The 20,672-nt window shown below is 45.3% G+C and overlaps 1 protein-coding gene across 1 annotated transcript in view; it reads left to right on the top strand.

The window, feature by feature from the left end:
• otofa (otoferlin a) overlaps nt 1-20,672 on the top strand; it is a 103,398-nt gene that overhangs the window by 42,487 nt on the left and 40,239 nt on the right. Inside the window, exons 6-14 of the mRNA XM_061242002.1 lie at nt 11,861-11,928; nt 12,436-12,562; nt 14,387-14,441; nt 16,267-16,398; nt 16,904-16,966; nt 17,213-17,297; nt 17,740-17,899; nt 18,379-18,565; nt 19,388-19,574. Of these exons, the coding sequence (XP_061097986.1) occupies nt 11,861-11,928; nt 12,436-12,562; nt 14,387-14,441; nt 16,267-16,398; nt 16,904-16,966; nt 17,213-17,297; nt 17,740-17,899; nt 18,379-18,565; nt 19,388-19,574 (1,064 nt within the window). The remainder of the gene's footprint in view (nt 1-11,860; nt 11,929-12,435; nt 12,563-14,386; nt 14,442-16,266; nt 16,399-16,903; nt 16,967-17,212; nt 17,298-17,739; nt 17,900-18,378; nt 18,566-19,387; nt 19,575-20,672) is intronic.

Genomic DNA, 20,672 nt, shown 5'->3' with positions numbered 1-20,672 from the left:
TGTTTGATTAACTGTTTGCAGTGAATCTATACTAATTGGTTCATTTAACAGTCAATTGTGTCTGTTCAGTTGTACACTTAACACTACCTGTTCTGTGCATATTGGCCAAAAATGCTTTCATTCAAATGATTACAAAATAAGTCTAAATACTATTTCCCAAAACATGTGATACAACTAAAGATACTGAAATCCACCGATTGAGTGTGCACTCTTATTTGTATATTTTCAAAATGGTGTTACCTATTCTTTACCAGGTGCTTTCTGACTTCACCTGCCAAAGCCAGTATTCATACCTTATTCACACCCGGATACACCGGCATGAAACTACATTTCCCATAAAACTACATTTCCTAGAAAGCCATGGGAATGCCTGGCAACCAGACTTGGTGACTGAACATACGACAAACTGACTTGAGCAGGCTAGCGAGTTCATTAGCCGCTTCCGCATACCTTTTGTATGTGGCCGCTACACTGCAGTACGTCTGTTTAAAAAAACTTACCTGCATCTTTGTCATTGTTAAACTACAAGCAGAGTGTCGCGATATACCAAATAGCTTATGCCGGTCTGTTACGGAGGAGAAAACTAATGTCAAATCATGCACTTTAGAGAACCAGCTGGTTGCAGAAGCCAGCACGGGTCAGTCCTGTGGGGATTGAGTCTGACAGTCCCAACAGGACACCAGTGAGTCATACCGTACGCCCTCGCAGTGAGCCGTCAGTTACAACTGACCTCTGTGTGTCAGTACCGTCGCCGGGTCGGGTCTGTTAATGCAATTCTCTGACCAGGGGTCCTGAGCTCTCCACCCCACTCCTGGTGTCTGTGTCCAGGGGCAGTGTGGGAGAGAGCCTCTGCCAGAGTTGGGGCGAATCAAATCCAATAATGCAAAAAACTTCCACCGAGTCAGATAAGATCAGAAGGTAAAATTAGACACTGGAGGGAAATGCCTTGCACTCAAATCCAGCTTCACGTTGCTGTGAAATCCAGCTATGCAACTTTGAAATTGAGCTGGTCTTGCTGGGTATGAGTTGGTCAACCAGCTAAACTATGTCGAGCTGGGAGCTGGTCTGAACAGGTCAACCGGCTAAACCACATCGAGCTGGGAGCTGGTCTGAACTGGTCAACCAGCTACCATACTCACACATGTTCTCGAGCTGCAGTAGGGCTTGTGTATCAGAGCTGTGTTTTAGCTCCTGAAGGCGAATGAGAGAGAGGCGTTCCTCTCAGAGAATCGTGCTGCCTCTGAGCAGCAGGAACAAACGGAGGCGAAGGCTTCTCGTGTTTCTTTAATTGCTTTGTGTTCCTCTGGAAGACTGCCGGTCCCATCAGCCCCGTGAGCGGAGAACCCGGCCGGATTCCCAACTCATTCCCGGATACAGTAAATGGCTCTTCAGAGGAACCGAAGCAAAAACAATACATTATCCCTGCCGTGTGATTTGTCACATATGATATAGTAGATATAGATATATTGTCTGCTATTTTGTGAAGATGCATCCATTTGTACAGTATTGGCAATGGTAGACACACACACACACACACACACACAGACAAAAATGAAAAACACAAGTCTTGTTTTTCATTTTTCCACACCACAGAGATGTTTCTTTTCGTTTGATTTGCATTCAGGATTTTTTTTTTTGTGTGAAAATATGAGTCCTGTCTCCCTTCCCTCAAACAGTCTTTTGTTCTCTTAGTGTTTGAAAAAGCACGGCTCTCTCTCTCTCGGTGTCTCGGAGCAGGTTTGTAATGACAGATCGCGTCATCAATAATACATGGCCAGGCGAAAGGACTGGAGCATGGTAACTAACGGTGAACTAACACGGCTGACCTGTGCTGTAGTGCGTAATTACACTTTAACAACTGCACTCAACATGTTCCAGACCAACCCCGTTCCTGGAGATCTACAGTCCTGGAGGTTTTCACTCCAAACCTAACAGAGCACACCTCATTCAACAGCTAGAGCAGGGCTGCCCAACCCTGTTCCTGGAGATCTACAGTCCTGGAGGTTTTCACTCCAACCCTAACAGAGCACACCTCATTCAACAGCTAGAGCAGGGCTGCCCAACCCTGTTCCTGGAGATCTACAGTCCTGGAGGTTTTCACTCCAAACCTAACAGAGCACACCTCATTCAACAGCTAGAGCAGGGCTGCCCAACCCTGTTCCTGGAGATCTACAGTCCTGGAGGTTTTCACTCCAACCCTAACAGAGCACGCCTCATTCAACAGCTAGAGCAGGGCTCCAGCCCTGATAAGTAATCTGGCATGTAAAAGATGCAGGATGTCTGTTTGATGTACTGGCCCTGGTTTCATCACTCTGTCTGAAGTGTAAATTGTGAAGAGAATGGTTTCTAGCACAAGGAAGATGGGGTGTGTGTGTGTGTGTGTGTGTGTGTTCTCGTTCTGCGTGTGTGAGACCGTTCAAATTATTTTACCTATGCGTTACTGAGCTTGTCTGGTGAACTGGAAGCTCCAGAGAACCTGTTCCTCTTGGGTGGCTGAATTGCACCAGACAGGATCAATCAAGCACAGAAAAGTATTTGAATCCAAAACAATTATATTATTACATTACATTACATTACATTATATAATTGACCCAGGTCTGTTGTGCGTTCCCTCATGCATTTGTGTGTGTGCATGTGTGTCTATGTATGTGTGTGTGTGCGTGTGTGTCTATGTGTGTGTGTGCGTGTGTGTGTGTGTGAGTACACTGTACCCTACTGCTGATGATGTAACCTGTCTCTGTGACTTGCTTTCAAAGCGACAGTCTGGAGGAGGGGTGCCTGGATCCCAGCTCCCGGGGGTAAACACTGTGTGCTTTTCCTGTGTGCTGTTATCTGTCTCCTTCCGCACAAGTCTTAGACTCCCCACAGCCAGGGTCATTTTAATAAAAAACATTTTATTACATATAAATATCCGTGAAAGAAAGCATGTCAAGCACATCATTTCACAGGGCAGGGTCAACATGTAATATCCTACATTTCATTCATACATTCACATACAGCACATAAACAATACACTCAGTGAGCACTTTATTAGGTAGACTTGTTAATGCAAATATTTAATCAGCCAATCATGTGGCAGCAACTAAATGCATAAAAGCATGCAGACGTGGTCAAGAGGTTCAGCTGTTTTTCAGACCAGAATGGGGAAGACATGTGATCTAAGTGAGTTTGACCATGGAATGATTGTTGGCGCCAGACAGGGTTGTTTGAATGTCTCAGAAACTGCTGGTCTCCTGGCATTTTCATGCACAACAGTCTCTAGAGTCTCTAGAATGGTGCGAAAAACAAAAAAAACATCCAGTGAGCAGCAGTTCTGCGGGCAGAAATGTCAAACCTCTGGATAGGCTACAGCAAATAATTTCAAAAAGTAATAAATACCAAAATAAAAAATACCAAATAAAGTATGTCTATCTGTTTGCAGTATCTGAGCAGTTAGCTGTGAATTAGATAATAATAATAATAATGCATTTTATTTATAGTGCACTTTACATTTGGAGACCAAATCTCAAAGTGCTACAGGGTAAAAACAGGGAATAAAACACCCAATGGCATGTATAAAATATAAAAACTAAGAAAAGGCTTTAGTAAAGAGGTAGGTTTTTAGCCCTCTTTTAAAAGCATCAGTGGTCTGCGGTGCTCTCAGGTAGTCAGGGAGGGCATTCCACAGGCGGGGAGCAGCCGAGCAGAAGGCTCGGTCGCCCATGGTGCAGAGCTTGGTCTTGTGGGGACGGAGGCGGTTGGTGTTGGCAGAGCGAAGGTTTCGAGTGGAGGGTTCTGGGGTGAGGAGTTCTTTGAGATAGGGGGGGGGGCATTTCCATAGATGCACTGATGGGTCAGAAGGGATATTTTGTATTCAGTCCGGGAGGTTATGGGGAGCCGGTGAAGTGAGTGGAGGATCGGTGTGATGTGGTCGTACTTACGCACTCTCATCAGGATCCTAGCAGCGCTGTTCTGGATATATTGGAGCCTCAGGAGGCTCTTGCTAGGGATCCCGATGAGAAGTGCGTTACAGTAATCCAGCCTGGAGGAGACAAAGGCGATGCCCTGAGGCCTGCTCCACCAGCCTGTGGTCTGGAGCCTGATGTAATGACGGGCTGAACAGTGCGAGCAGCCTCTTCATGAGAGAGTAATGATGAGTGAAAGAGTGGGACTCAAACAGCCTCTTCACGAGAGAGTAATGATGAGTGAAAGAGTGGGACTCAAACAGCCTCTTCATGAGAGAGTAATGAAGAGTGAAAGAGTGGGACTCAAACAGCCTCTTCATGAGAGAGTAATGAAGAGTGAAAGAGTGGGACTCAAACAGCCTCTTCATGAGAGAGTAATGATGAGTGAAAGAGTGGGACTCAAACAGCCTCTTCATGAGAGAGTAATGATGAGTGAAAGAGTGGGACTCAAACAGCCTCTTCGTATCAGGCTGTGCCAAATATTCATTCCACTGCCCTCTTTGCACACAAGCACCGATCCACGTACACACATTCACATGCAGACACACATACACTCTGTCTCTCTCTCACACACACACATAAACACAAACACGGACAGACATGCATGCATGCATACACACACACTTTGCCTAAGTTAGCGAAAGTGTACATTTTACACTGATGACATTAACCACAAGGACTGAGCTATAAACTAAAAGCTAATTTTGTCAGCGTTGGTCAACTTATACTGGCGTCTAAAGTGTGAAACTATCTCAAACTATTTCAAATAAAGTATTTAACCCAAGTGTGCATGCGATTGCATTCCCGCACTCCTAGCTCAATGTCACTTAGGTACGGCCAAACAAAAATATTTCCTAAATTTAAAGTTCTGGACACAGGGGATGTTTGTACTCACAAATGACAGAAAAAAAAAGCATGTCTGTTTTCATACATTCACCCACAGGAATGTATCAGGACCCAAGAGCACTCGAAAAGATGGCTATCAGTCAGTGGCCAGGTACAGCTTCTGTGTTATATTCTGTGATAGGAAAAGGAATAATATTAATAAATAAATATAATATTAATATGTGTTATTATTGAGGATGATCTGAGCCATCTCTCATACTAGGCAGATCAAGCACTGTACCCAAGGCCCCGCCTTCTCCCCCAAGGCCCCGCCTTCTACCCCAAGGCCCCCGGCCTTCCCCATTTTTAACCAATCAAAACACCAAAAAATGTATTCGATAAATCAGGCTTTTGTGAGTTCCTAGTCACAACAGAAACCTTCTGGTGAGTGGGTCCCTAGGACTGGAATAGAGAAACACTGGATTAGAGCACAGATTAGCCTGTTGGCAGGTTAGCCTGTCAGCTGCGGTGTGCTGGGAAGACAGTTTGCTGTACATTTCTGTTTGTAATATTAGTCCTCCTCCCCTATTCTGCAGCAAAGAGCTGGATACCAGGTATGTAGGCCAGACCTGGGTCAAATACATAATGTTTTTTTTTTTTATTATTCAAATACTTTCCTTCACTTTACTGAGCTTGTCTGGTGTATTGGAAATACTCTCAAAGCCATCCTTCTGGTCTTCTTGGTCAGCTCAGTTGCGCCAGGCAAGATCAATTGAGCACAGAAGAGAAGTGTTTGAATTTGAAAAACAATGATCATTTGAACCAGGTCTGTGTTGTAGGCCATGATCGTGGAGCATGCGTGCAGTTGCAGTGGTGTGATGGTGATTGGCTGGCTTTCCTGAAATGACACGGGATTAAAATGAGCAACAAATTGATTTGGCTGTATTCAGTCCACTTTGGCTCACAAATAAATGAAAGAGTGTTTTTTTTTTACTTGCATTAAGTAACTAATACTTGCATTAAAATTCAAAGACAAACGTTGATGAAATCCAAGCCTATAGATTTAACACACCGCCTACTGTAAGTACCATACGATACAAGGGTTGCTTGGAATGAATTGTAAATATTAAAGAGTTTGGAAATTAAACCTCAGAGGCACACACCAGTCAAATGTGAATCCAATAACAGCTCCTTGTGTCCAATTAAATATTTCCTTTTAATTAGTCATTTCTGAGAATAAATCAAAGTAATCTTTTTTTGTTTCTGCGTGTCAGCCACCAGTCATCAAAAAATACAATCACAAGTGCGGCAGGTCAGACGTAAACAGTCAATTAACATGCGCAATTAGCCCTGAATAATGCATTTAAAGGCACTGGTGCGATCAATAAAATAGTCACGCTGGTACTGTGATGTTTCTTTGTGCGTCACTGATCAGCAGTCTTCATAACTGAGTCTGCCATTTTGAAATGATCACATGTGGACCCTAATTGCAAGATCATATTGACTAAGAATAATTTTGCCATTTTGCACTCATTATATTTTAACGAACTGTTTATTGAATTAAGTCAAGGACACATACTTCTGTAATCTTGTTGTAGTATCACTATAATTAAAGACCCTTCAAAGCTCAGATAATTGGTATTGAATGCAGTGGCTCTTTGTTTTGTGCTTTGTGTTGGTTTTTGTTTGATCGTGTGATAATAATTGTATCTATTGCTGTGCAGTAAATGTATTAACAATGACTCTGGGATACCCCATCTGAAAGATATACACACTACTTAAATGATTTCATTACATAGACAGCACTGGGGTTTTTTTTTACGGAAATCTATATCCAAGGCTCAAAGGTAATACATTTACATTTTTGAGAGTGTGTGTATGTGTGTGTATTTGCAATATATACACAATGTATTGTTTGTGTGTGCATGTATATCTATGTGTATATAGTACATCTTAACTGTTATCTCTCACATCCAATTGATCTGTTTCATTTCAGAGCAAAGGATAAGAAAGATAAAAAGTCCATTAAGTCATTCAGGTACTGTGCTTTGTGTGTTACTGTCTGAGATTATATTTGTGCCAACGCTTGATTCTCTGAAACACTAGTTATCAAAAAAACGTTTGCTTAAGAAAAGACGCCAAACTTCCAAGGTTAACCCTTGTGTAGTCTTGACATTCTGTACACTCCCCTTGTCCTAAGGGTAAAAAATGACCCGCCTTAACTAACCCCCTAAAATAAAGCAGCTTAATTGAATCTTAAACCCCAAATCTATTTTGCATGAAGAAACAACAGTGTTTTCTCTGCAATTAAACATAGTGGCGGGTCATTTATGACCCTTAAGACAACACAAGGGTTAAACCAGCATTTTGAACAAAGTAAACTTTTTTATTAAAATAAAAAAGACTGCTGTCACTATTACTAATAGGTTGATTTGATTTAACTGTTTATTTATCCTGTGTGTGTTTGAGTGGGATTGTACAGCAATTTGGCCCCCAATACAGATATTTTATGCAATATCTCCCAATTCAGCTTTGAGTCTGAGCTGTGTTCTTTCCAACTTGGCCCAGAAGTCCCCGGTTGATGTATTTACCACTGAAGTGGAAAGATGTTATGGTCTTATCTAATCGTCCGCACCATCACTTCCCCATTCCTCCTGCACAATCTTCAGCAAATGTAACCTCTATACTCCTCAAAGTCCTTTTATCCCTTTCTTTTAAAACAGTTTTTACCAGAGCCACCAAGCCTCATAAACCTTATCTCCCTCCACGCAACTTTTAATTAACACTTGTCACAAACTCCTCCGGTTTCCATTGTCTTTTTAATCTCCGATAAGGTGTGCCGTTAAATCTGTACGCTTAATATGCTTCTGTCTATTCCCTTAAAAATAACATTGGAATATAGTAGTAATTAGAGACTTCCTGCTGTATAGCTATTGAGACTATTATCTGGACCATAGCAGGAATAATACCACAGACAGTCTCAACGGTTCGTAAAAATCACTTGAAACTTGGAAAAGGCTGTTCTTCTCTGCAATATGAGTGGGAAGACTAAATAATATGAAAATAATTGTTTTGTTCTTGCGTCTACTTGTCTAATCTGAACTTTGAAAGCGTCTCGAAGTCAGCTTTACAGTTGGCAATTTGTGCTTTCACTGAAAGAGAGCTTCATTAGTTAAATCCATAGAACGCCCACACTTTCACACATAAGTCCTGTCCTTTTCATAAAATTGCTGTCTAGAACGTACAGTAATTGCTAACTTTTCAAAAAAGGGGGCCTTTGTAATTGCGGCAATTTGCTGTCTTTTGTAAGAATGTTTATTTAATTTTTTTTTTTTTTTTTTTTTTTTTGGCTGTGCATTTCTCATGCTTAGCAAAGGAAAGGACAAGAGTGAGAAGGAAAGAAAGGATGGCAGAGGAGGAAAAGAGAAGTAGGTATAGCTCTGTTGCTCTCCGGGCGTTTGGGAAGGGATGAGGGATCTTCTGTGTGCGGCCCTGGTTTCTGCCCTCACCGTCTTCTGCTGAAGCCTCTTTCCTCTGCCTGAGTTAACACACGAGACCGGACATAATTCAACGTGTGTGTGTGTGTGGGCGTGTGAGTGTGTGTGTGTGCGGGCGGGTGTGTTTGCGTGTGCATGGGCGTGTGTGTGGGTGTGTGCGTGGGTGCGCTCTCAAAAATGAAGGTATGGTTTAGGTTTTTTGTGCTTTATGGAACAAATTTCCCAAATGTACCTTGAAAGTGTAATAATGTTTTCTTTTCCAAGCAAAAAAGGTACACATTAGTCATTATTCATGAGAGTGCGTAAATGTGTGTGCGTGTGTGTGTGTGTGTGTGTGTGTGTAGTACACGTGTGTGTGTTTGTATGTGCGTGTGTGTGTAGTACACGTGTGTGTGTTTGTATGTGTGTGTGTGTAGAACACGTGTGTGTGTTTGTATGTGCGTACATACATGCCATAGGATTGTCAATCCTGTATTATCCATGGATCTCAAATGTGAAGGGATCAGGGTGCGGGACTTTCCATGCTCGGTTTTGGGTGAGTCACTTTACTGTACTTTACTGTAAGTTACAGTATGAGTGTCTCATTAAGGAATGAATGATACGTCGCAGTCTCAATGTGGGGGCGGGTTCTTTATTCCAGTTAGCCAGCTGGCTTTAATGTTTCCTCTGTGCTGGTGACTCAGCAGTGTCATTATTTGGGGTGCACCACGGCTCCACGCTGGGGCAGTGGGCTGAACCGAGCCGTGTAATTAAAAAAGCTGGCCCGGCCACTCAGGACAGGCTGTTCTGCTTGGAGTTCAGTTTCCGTCCTCCTGTCCAGGTGGCATCTCCCTGCCAGCTGAGAGGCACTCAGTTCAGTCACTCTTTCACTTCTCAGTTACAGGCTCATGTTTTGTGAACAATTAAAAAAAACAACATAAAAAACAACCCCAACTAATCTTCCCCCCACCCCCCCCCCCCGCAACCAGGGATCAAAATACAAAATTGCAGTTTTGTGCTAATTATAATGTGTGGTTTTATGATTCACTCTTGTGTGGCTGTGTAGAACTTGTAGAATGACATATACAGTACTTTTACACCATGTCTGTTTATCTACACATAAAGATCTGCCAGCTTGATTTTTCTGTATTGGAATTTGTTGGAGCGCTTGTAAGAACATGTGTTCAATGGCCTGTTTGTCATTGACTTGACTAATAACTACTATTATGTAAAGAAGTCTTTACATTTTTTCACAAACACTATTTGGCTAGTTGATTTCAGCGATTGATTTTTGTGAATAGCCAGATTAGCCTCCTGAAACCCTGGAGGAAAAAAAAACTTCTTTTCAAAATATATTTTTTATTTCATTTTAATTGAATTATGTTAAGAGACCTCCGGGAAGTCAAAGTGTAATGTCCTCGTTTGAGGACACAGGGTGATTTGTTAGTGAAGTTTCTGGCGTAATCGATTTGATTGATTTAAAGCGTAATGCAGGCTTTCGGATCAGAGGCGGGGGTGGTTCTGTAGGAAGCCTGCGTCGCTAGGCCAGCCCAGCCCAGCGATCCGCACCGTGGTGTTCGTGAGATCCGGTCACCGTTTCCCCGGCTACTCAGGTTCTCCTCGTTCACGGCTGATCAGAACAATCCGTCTCTCCAGCCCGACCGCAGCTGCCAAAATCAGCACACCGCATTTTCCGTCATATGTTTTGCTTCATTTTTTTATTCTGTCTCAGGTTTTTTTTTCTGTAGTAAAACTGGTGACGCTTTGATGTAATCTCAAACTCAGGGCATTTGGGTTGGGACGCTCGGGAATCTGGGGAAGGTGAGAGCACGTTTTTTGGGGGATTTCTGTACCGTCCGCTCTGAGTCCCAGTGTATTCGGCCCCCGCGGTGGGAGTGGAAACGGTGCTGGGTCGCTCGTCTGGTACGTATAGGAAGTTTGGCTTCTCGTGTTACGCTGTGAAGAACTTACATGCTGGAGTGTAGCACAGATTGCATCTCAAGTGTTGGAGATGCCCATCTCCTGTGTGCTATAATTGGATGAAAACATAACTAGGTGTTTGTATAAAACATAATTGCGTTGATGGAGACAGGAGGTATTCTATATCAGCTGCATAATATTAATATGGCTGCACATTGAGAGTGAAGTTATTTCTGCTTGGTCGGTTGCTCATTTTATGAGTGTGGTTATGAGTGTGTTTGAGAAGGGTGGATTGATCTTAAGTAGTATGGATTTCTAAAAATGGATACTGATAGGTGGGTTAAAAAATGTTTTGAAGTTTAAGTGTTCTAAGCATTTCTGCCGATTTCATCCTAGCATTCATTTATTTTTGATGTGATATAATTGAAAACGCATTGCACATTTTGTTTTCTGTCTGAAATTCTCTTCCTAAGCAATGCTTTACAGTTGATTGTTTCTGAATGACACAGACGATGCCTAGTATGCTCTCAATTATTCCAAAACCATTTTAGCGTAGGATTTGATATGCTTTGAAAAATGAGAAAAAATTAACCCAATAGCAGCTGTTCCATTTGCGTTATGTTCTCATCAAGATTTTTTCAAGATGCGTTGATAATATGTGTGCAAAGCACTTATGAAGTGAAAGAGCAAAGAAGTGCGTATTCTAAATTGGAATGTCACATGTATCTATAGTTAATGGATGGATGGATCAACCGCGCCTCTATGCATTATTAATCTCGTTTATTTGTACATAGAGCTGTGACATCATCACTCTTTTGTCGGTGTGCTGATATCCGATAGGTGTAATATCTGTCTCGGGCCATCGGACACCGGACACCACCATGGTCCTTGTTTGGATATTGTGCTGAAATTACCTTATTGTGAATGAAGTTTCCCCCAGGAATTAACCCCCCCACCCATAGACATTTCTTTTCCAGCCAAATTATTTATGAGCCACTACAATGGCGTTTTGGAGATAAGGGCTGAATATTGTTGGGCACTTTGTTGTTGGAAGGCCTTGTCTTTGTTGTGGTGCCGAAACTCTTGAGCTGTGAGACCGGGAACCCAACGTGAAGGTTCCACAGAAAGTGCTCATTCCAACTGGCTGGGATTCAATCAAACGTGTGTCCTTCACTTCAACTAACAATTAAAAGCAAGAATACATTATTCACCATGTATTGCACAGAATATATTTCGCCAAAATGAGTCAATGAAAATTAACGACAGCAACAATCATTTTTTGCACTTGGGCCAAAAGAGGCGGAGGTGTGCCAGGGAATTTAGTCTTGGTTTCATTTGTGTCTGCGAAACCGGCCCGTTATTAACTTACGCTTGAAAGAGCACACGGGCATTCCATTTGCCTAATTCGAGTTTCCTCGATTTCCCCCGAGCCTTCGTTTGTCCGCCTCTCCCGAGGGATGGGGCGAGGAGTAAGTACACGGCGGGAGAAAGGAGAAAGAGGAGAAAGAGGAGAAAAAATAAGCGATAGGAAGCCTTACTTCGGTTTCGGTTTCCGTAGTTCGGCGGGGAGCGGGTACGGGGAGCTGCGGATGTGGCCTCTGAAGCATCCAATTAACGTGCCCGATTGATAATTCCTGCCCGGTAACCGGCTGGCCTTTCCTCCGTTAATGCTTGTGTGTGTCTCTGCTCTCGCAGGGCCGGGATCTTCTCCGCCATCAAGCCACGCAAGGGACGCCCCCCGAAGGACGACCACAGGAAAGGAGGTGAAGGCCCCGCTCGTGCCCACGGAGGAGAGCAGAGCTCCTTCGGCTGATTAGTTCAAATCTAGACACCCGTCTTCTGTAGAAACATTGACCATCCAATTTGCTTTGTGGCGCGGTCGTGAATCCGAGAGGTCTGTTTCAATACGAATTTGTTGAAGAGGAAGTTGCAAATGCAGACATATTAGTAATTCCATCTACAATACTTTTGCAGTATAATACAGATGTACACTGATTATGATTGGTTAGTTAGGTAAAGGCGAGCGTAGAGGTGGGCATGTGAGCAGCAGTGACCGTTGTGCTGAGTAGCAACACGAGCCAACACACCCTGCGACTCTCCACGGACAACTGAACTCGAGTGTTTCGTAGATACGTTCAGTGCAACGATGTTGCTGATATGTTTATTAAGCCGGAGTTGAGATGCATGTTGGCTTCACATTGAGTTGTGTCTCCACGTGGCGCCCTAACCGAAAAGGTCGTCCTCCTCCTCCTCCTGTCTGTGCCTCTCAGACGAGCCGGCGGTTCTGGAGACGGAGGATCTGGACCGCAGGGCCATGCGTCTGGGCGGGGGGCTGGACCCGGACTGCATTTCTCTGGCCTCCGTCACGGCTGTCACCACCAATGTCTCCAACAAGAGGTGCTCACACACCTTTTACCTGGTCAACACACCTTTCTGCCCCCTACACACACCTTTTACCTGGTCAACACACCTTTCTGCCCCGTACACACACCTTTTACCTGGTCAACACACCTTTCTGCCCCGTACACACACCTTTTACCTGGTCAACACACCTTTCTGCCCCCTACACACACCTTTTACCTGGTCAACACACCTTTCTGCCCCGTACACACACCTTTTACCTGGTCAACACACCTTTCTACCCCGTACACACACCTTTTACCTGGTCAACACACCTTTCTGCCCCGTACACACACCTTTTACCTGGTCAACACACCTTTCTGCCCCGTACACACACCTTTTACCTGGTCAACACACCTTTCTACCCCGTACACACACCTTTTACCTGGTCAACACACCTTTCTGCCCCGTACACACACCTTTTACCTGGTCAACACACCTTTCTGCCCCGTACACACACCTTTTACCTGGTCAACACACCTTTCTACCCCGTACACACACCTTTTACCTGGTCAACACACCTTTCTACCCCGTACACACACCTTTTACCTGGTCAACACACCTTTCTACCCCGTACACACACCTTTTACCTGGTCAACACACCTTTCTACCCCGTACACACACCTTTTACCTGGTCAAAACACCTTTCTGCCCCGTACACACACCTTTTACCTGGTCAACACACCTTTCTACCCCGTACACACACCTTTTACCTGGTCAACACACCTTTCTACCCCGTACACACACCTTTTACCTGGTCAACACACCTTTCTACCCCGTACACACACCTTTTACCTGGTCAAAACACCTTTCTGCCCCGTACACACACCTTTTACCTGGTCAACACACCTTTCTGCCCCGTACACACACCTTTTACCTGGTCAACACACCTTTCTGCCCCCTACACACACCTTTCACCTGGTCAACACACCTTTCTGCCCCGTACACACACCTTTTACCTGGTCAACGCACCTTTCTGCCCCGTACACACACCTTTTACCTGGTCAACACACCTTTCTGCCCCGTACACACACCTTTTACCTGGTCAACACACCTTTCTGCCCCCTACACACACCTTTCACCTGGTCAACACACCTTTCTGCCCCGTACACACACCTTTTACCTGGTCAACGCACCTTTCTGCCCCGTACACACACCTTTTACCTGGTCAACACACCTTTCTGCCCCGTACACACACCTTTTACCTGGTCAACACACCTTTCTGCCCCCTACACACACCTTTTACCTGGTCAACACACCTTTCTGCCCCATAGACACACCTTTTACCTGGTCAACACACCTTTCTGCCCCATAGACACACCTCTTACCTGGTCAACACACCTTTCTGCCCCGTACACACACCTTTCAGTCGAGTACACACGCCTTCCCAAAAGTTCAGAGGGTCCCAAATTGGGTCTGGGGGCCCCTTTGGGGGTCCCTTGAAAATGAACAGCAGGGTCCCCTCAGAAGAAAATACATATTTTATATAAATGGCTTAGACTTTCAGATTAAATACACATTGTATTGTTTACACATCGTTGCTATTGGGACCAATTATTCAGTATTTTTATGGAATAGCAGCATGTCTAAGTGCTGTTATTATGATTTCAGGTACAGTATCTATTTGATTTGATTTTCTTATTACTGTCGTGATTATGTCGTTCAATCTCTTTCTCTGCCTCTCTCTCTCTCCCTCTCTCTCTCTGCCTCCCTCCCCCACACACACGTACGCTGTATGTGTGGGCGTCCGTGATAACTGAGCTAAACGAATCACGCGCTAATATATAAATAAATAAAGGTCGTTAATATGTTTTTCCGCAGATCGAAGCCGGACATTAAGATGGAGCCCGGGGCAGGGCGGCCAGTGGATTACCAGGTAAGCACAAACACCCCCGTTAATGAATCATCCCGACATCAGCTCTGCTCAGTTATCAGTTCCCGCTCTGGGGTTTGGGTGTGGAGCGGGGGGGGGGTATCACTGCCCCCCCCTGCCCCCTGCACTTAGCCCCTGTGAGGAGCGGCCCGTCACGGTGTGTTATAATTGCCCCCCTGTCTGGTAATTGCCCCCGGGGGCCCTGGAGCCGGCGGCGGGGCTCGTTGGCCGTGCAGAAGCGCGGGGAGAGGAAGGCGATTAATGTTTTATTCATGGGAGACGTTCGCAGAGCTGCACTGAGGTCTGAGAGGAGCGGCCGTCTCCGTCTTTCAGCGAGCGCTGAGGACGCCGCTAACGAGAGCTCTTCTCTGTTCTCATCTCTCCCTCTCTCCCTTTCTCTCTCTCTCTCTCCCTTTCTCTCTCTCACTCTCTCCCTTTCTCTCTGTCTCTCCCTTTCTCTCTCTCCCTTTCTCTCACTCTCTCCCTTTCTCTCTCTCTCCCTTTCTCTCACACTCTCCCCTTCTCTCTGTCTCTCCCTTTCTCTCTGCCTCTCCCTTTCTCTCTCTCACTCTCTCCCTTTCTCTCTCTCACTCTCCCTTTCTCTCTGTCTCTCCCTTTCTCTCTCTCTATCATGCATTCTTTCTTTCTGTCTTTCCCTCTCTCACTCTCCTCTCTCATCTCTCTCTCCCTTCCTCTTTCTCTCTCTATCTTGCATTCTCTTTCTTTCTCTGTCTTTCCCTCTCTCACTCTCCTCTCTCTCTTTCTCTCTCTCTCCCTTTCTTTTTCTCTCTCACTCTCTCCCTTTCTCTTACTCTCTTACTTGCATTCTCTTTTTCTCTCTCTCACTCTCCCTTTCTCTTTCTCTCTCTCCACCTCTGTCCCTATCTCTCTCCCACTCTCATGCTCATCTCTCTCTCATGCTCCCTCTCTCCCCCTCTTTCTCCCATGCTCTCTGTCTCAAGATTTAGATGTGCTTCATCTGCAGGTGACGTTGCTACATTAAGTGGAAATAGCAATAACAACCCCCCCCCCCCACCATGTACGTGGGGAAAACACAGTAACAACCCTTCCCCATATACGTATTATCTCTCTCTCCTTCTCCCTCTCACTCTCTCTTACTTTCTCGTTCCCTCGCTCTCCTTCACTCTCTCTTATGCTGTCTTTCTCTCCCTCTCTCTCCTTCGCTCTCTCTTTCTCTCTCTAACTCTTTCTTTTTCTCTCTCTAATGCTCTCTTTCTCTCCACCTCTCTATCCTTGGCTCTCTCTCTCTGTCTCTAACTGTCTCGTTCTCTCCTCTTCCTCTCTCAGCGTTAGCGTGCCTTTCCTCCGTAATATCCTGTCATCTCTGCCTGCTGGCATTAAGAGCGTTTGAGCCTCAGGCATTAAGAGCGTTTCAGCCTCCACACCCCCCTGGTTTCACATTTCAGAGCCCTATTAAAGGAGCAGTGCCAACGTGCAGCGCTGCACTGTCAGTATGAATCCGGCTGAAATTAGTCTCCACAGCGTAATGGGGGAACGGGGGAATGGAGCGCAATGCCACGGACGATTTGTGCCATGAGACGGAATGCAGGATGAAAAGCAGGGCGTCTCATTTTCAATTATTTGTCACGATGTCCAAAATCCCTCAAGGCCACACCTGATAAAAGGGATCGGTTCACTTTAGACGACAGACAAAGGCCCGCTAGAGTGAGGGGAGAGTGCATGTTTTCTTTTTTTCTTTAACTTTTAATCTGTTCTGTCTGAAAACGGACTGAGTCAGTTGATTAAATCGCATGACTGAACTTTTTTGGTTTGTGAAGTTATTTCCTCCACGACCTGCCGTCCCCAGATCAGTGTGACGGTGATTGAAGCGCGTCAGCTCGTCGGGCTGAACATGGACCCCGTGGTCTGCGTGGAGATCGGGGAGGAGAAGAAGTACACCTCCATGAAGGAGTCCACAAACTGCCCCTATTACAACGAGGTAACCCCTCTCAAACTGCCCCTATTACAACGAGGTAACCCCTCTCTGTCATGATTTCTGTGAGTTAAATAAGCGCACACTGCCCCTATTACAATGAGGTAACGCCCCTCTGTCACGGTTTCTGTGAATTCAATTAGAAAAAGCGATTTCCTTGGTCATGTCATCACGTCATTAAGGGCTGGTCTCATAATCTGGGTCAAATGCAGTACGTAAATGTTACATACATTACATATACACATGTTTTTCTGTGCTCATTTGATCCTGCCTGGTGAAATTGAGCCAACCAGAAGGCAGGGTTTGCACTTTTTGATCGTATTTCATCGGTTCCAATACACCAGACAAGCTCAGTAAAGCATAGGAAAGCATTTGAATCCAAAACAATGAAGTATTTTACGCAGGTCTGGATCTGAGAGGTTGCCAGTTTGAGTCCCGGCTGGGGCATTGTTGTTGTATCGTTGGCTTTGGCCTGATCTGCTCACGCCTCGCTCTTTCCTTCCCCATTCAGTACTTTGTCTTCGACTTCCACGTGCCCCCTGATGTCATGTTCGACAAGATCCTGAAGTTGTCTGTAAGTCCGGTTCTTTACCTTGTGAAATCGATATACGTCACATCTTGGTGATTCCAGATAAATTTGATGGTATCTTTGTCCTGAGATACTGTATAGATATCACCTGGTTATAATGGTTAATTTCTTTCAGCTATTGCCATTTAGTAAAAGCGCCACCCTCCCCTAACTCTTGGTCACCGCATTCATACACAAACTCCTTTTCGAAGGACAGGCTGTGACCTTTGACCTTTGACCTCTGCCCACCAGGTGATCCACTCCAAAAACCTCCTCCGCAGCGGGACCCTCGTCGGCACGTTCAAGCTGGACGTCGGCACCGTCTACTCACAGCCCGGTACGAACCGCATTCATCCGGAACGTTCCCTCACCCGCGAGTCTGCTCCTATTCCAGTAATGGAGGCCCCGCCCCCCCATCTCCCCTGGTGCTGAGGAGCCACAAGGCCCAGCTGGTTGTCGATGTTCTACACCACATATTTGATCTATCGATACTACTCAGTTAATTCACCTCGACTGAATTTATGGGTCTTGACTGGTTTGCTCATTTTAAGACGAATTAGCGGTGTAGTTTCAATGCGCTTAAAAATTCATCAATTAAAACTAACGTTTGATTCAGAGCTGAATTAATGGATCCAAACCACTTGCCACTTTAGGGGTCTGAACCGGTTGGCGGTGGTAAAGCTAGCTAGCTTTTCCGACGGCTCTCCAGGACCATGTGTTGGGTCCTGTTTTTTTGGGGGGGCTGTGTGTTAATGTGCCTCTTCCCCTGTCCTGCTCAGAGCACCAGTTCTACCACCGGTGGGCCATGCTCTCTGACCCCGATGACATCACGGCCGGGGGCAAAGGTTACGTGAAGTGCGACGTGGCCGTGGTGGGGAAGGGCGACAACATCAAGACGCCGCACAAGGCCAACGAGACGGACGAGGACGACATCGAAGGGTGAGAACGTGCCGTGCGCCGTGCTCTGTGAAGATCCTATCCTCTGACTAATTACCTCCTGAAGAGACGTTTGGCTCAAATCTTATGCGTGAAAACACATGCCATTCATAACTGATTACCCAACTGAGAACACATGCCAACACATATCTGGCTGGGCTATCATGTCAATCCATTCATTCCAGGTTTATAAACTTTCAATTTAGATGCAGTCAACTATTTATAAATGCATACGCTCAGGACTTCTATGCTACAATACATTTAGCTGGAATAAGAACAGGAGTAAGTAGGCTTCATTGAGATTAATAGTGGACCAGTTGCCCACTAAAGCCTCACAACAAAATGGGGCGCGATTACCCCCTTTGTAAGTAGTGTGTAGACGGGTTGATCGCAGGGTTGGCTGATCGCAGGGTTGGCTGATCGCAGGGTTGGCTGATCGCAGGGTTGGCTGATCGTGTGGTCTCCTGACGTGGCTGTTTCAGGAACCTGCTCTTGCCGGAGGGGGTGCCGTCCGAAAGACAGTGGGCCCGCTTCTACGTGAAGATCTACCGGGCCGAGGGACTGCCCAAGATGAACACCAGCATCATGGCCAACATGAAGAAGGCCTTCATCGGGGAGAACAAAGACCTGGTGGACCCCTACGTCCAAGTGCTCTTCGCTGGGCAGAAGGTGAGAGATGTGGGGGCCGCCTTTAGGCTAGTGGCTAAGGTGCGTGACTGGGACCTGGAAGGTTGGTGGTTCAAGTCCTAGTGTTGCCACGATAAGATCTGCACAGTTGTTGGGCACTTGAGCAAGGCCCTTAACCAAACATTGCTCCAGGGGGGATTGTCCCCTGCTTAGTCTAATCAACAAGTCAAATAATGTGGGTAGAAATGCCTTGTTAATGAGCGACATCAGAGGAGAATGGCCAGATTGGGTCAAGCTGGCAGGTAGGTAGCGTGAATAACCACACAATACAACAGTGGTTTGCTGAATAGCATCTCCGAACACACAGCACGTTGAACCTTTAAGTGGATGGGCTACAGCAGCAGAAGACCAATGAGTCGAAAACATAAGCCTAATAAATAGCAAATTAAGTGGCCAATTGGGTTTTTACTGAGGTATTGAACTGAATCTTCACTTTGTGCCGAGAGCAAAAAAAGCCGCAAAATGATTGTGAAATAAAAAGCTGTGATTCGGCATTTTTTTTTTTTTCGTTAACATCTGTCCATTAAACAGACTCGGTGCACTCATTTAAGCACAATTAGTCCCCGAATTCCCTGTACCAGGCCCCATTGAGCACCAAATTGCACAGAATCAGTGAAGTCAAACAGCCTGTGTGGCTGATTTGTTTCAGGGGCTGAAATGAGTAAAAATGGCTGACAGGCACAGCTTTCCTCGGGTCCCACAGGCTGTTTCAGAGAGCTGGCTTTTTCTGCTCCGGTGCGACAGGACAATCAGCACAATTGTCGCAAAATCCGGGGAGAAATGTGTACTCTCCTTTGTAACCAGGGGAAGACCTCGGTGCAGAAGAACAGCTACGAGCCCGTGTGGAACGAGCAAATCGTCTTCACCGAGATGTTCCCGCCGCTTTGCAAACGCATGAAGATCCAGATTCGAGACTCGGACAAGGTCAACGACGTCGCCATCGGGACGCACTTCATCGACCTGCGGAAGATCGCCAACGACGGCGACAAAGGTCAGCTCAGTGGCGGCGGTGCGGTTATGGTCGGGTTATGGTGAGGTTATGGTCAGGTTCAAAGGTACAATAGGTAAGATTTTTGTGTTAAAACATTGTTACGAGACCATTGTAAATCCCTTCCTCTCATTGAAAAAGGCTCACCGACATGTTGACTCACCCTCTGCCTGTGTTGACTCACCCTCAGCTGGCACTCATTCCTAGAGAAGGCGTGGGATAAACAGTGTTGTTGCAATTCCTCTCTTGACCGTTAAAAGTCCGAAACTACCTATTGTGCCTTTAATGTGGAAGCGATCCAATAGATGTTTGTCAGAATAATTTTGTTTTCCCTTTTCAATCCGTTGCTGGAAAAAAAACATACTTTAACCCCTGAGACCCAGGAGGAAAAAACTCTTTAAGTATTTAATATTTCTTTCTCTTGGATGACAAATATTTACTAAATATTTCATTTGAATGTCCCTTGTGTGTTTATGTTAACATAGATACTGTATGGAGCTCAGGGAAGCCATAATATAATGGCCTCGTTTGCAGGGTCTCAGGAGGTTAAGGCAAAGGAGAATCTGTGAAATACTCTTTTTTTAAATCACTACCTCACAGGTTTTCCATTGACTTGCAGCTCAGGCTGTCTCAGTGGGTTTCAGTGGCTCAATATTATCCTTGGAGCTCTCGTTGGAGACTTGACTACTTCTTTGAAAGTTCTCCTTGAAGTTCTGCTGCAGGAGCTTCATTTCGAATCCAGGTTCCTGAACCCCACTTTAAAATCCACCGTGCATTAGAACATGGACTGAAGTATAAGAAAAAAGCTGTTCTGGGTTTTTCTCAGCTCAGTCAGATTACTCCGTAATCCTGCTTCAGGAAATACCCCCAGGTTTTCACACAGAGGGTGGTCACTGTGTGGAATAGCTTGCCAGGACATGTAGTGGAGGCAGAAAGACTTTGGGTTTTTCAAGACCAGGCTTGATACGGTGCTAGGTACGATTTGGCTTTTTGGCAAACTAAGCAGTAGGTATACTGTATAAGGTATAAGGTGAGCATTGCTGGGTTGAATGCCTGTTCTCGTCATCATTATATTGTGTTGTGTTGTGTTGTGTTGTGTTG

The sequence above is a fragment of the Conger conger genome, chromosome 5 (genome assembly GCF_963514075.1).
Source record: "Conger conger chromosome 5, fConCon1.1, whole genome shotgun sequence".
NCBI lineage: Eukaryota > Metazoa > Chordata > Actinopteri > Anguilliformes > Congridae > Conger > Conger conger.
The sequence above is the reverse complement of the archived record's forward strand: the minus strand, read 5'-3'. Positions and strand labels throughout refer to the sequence as shown.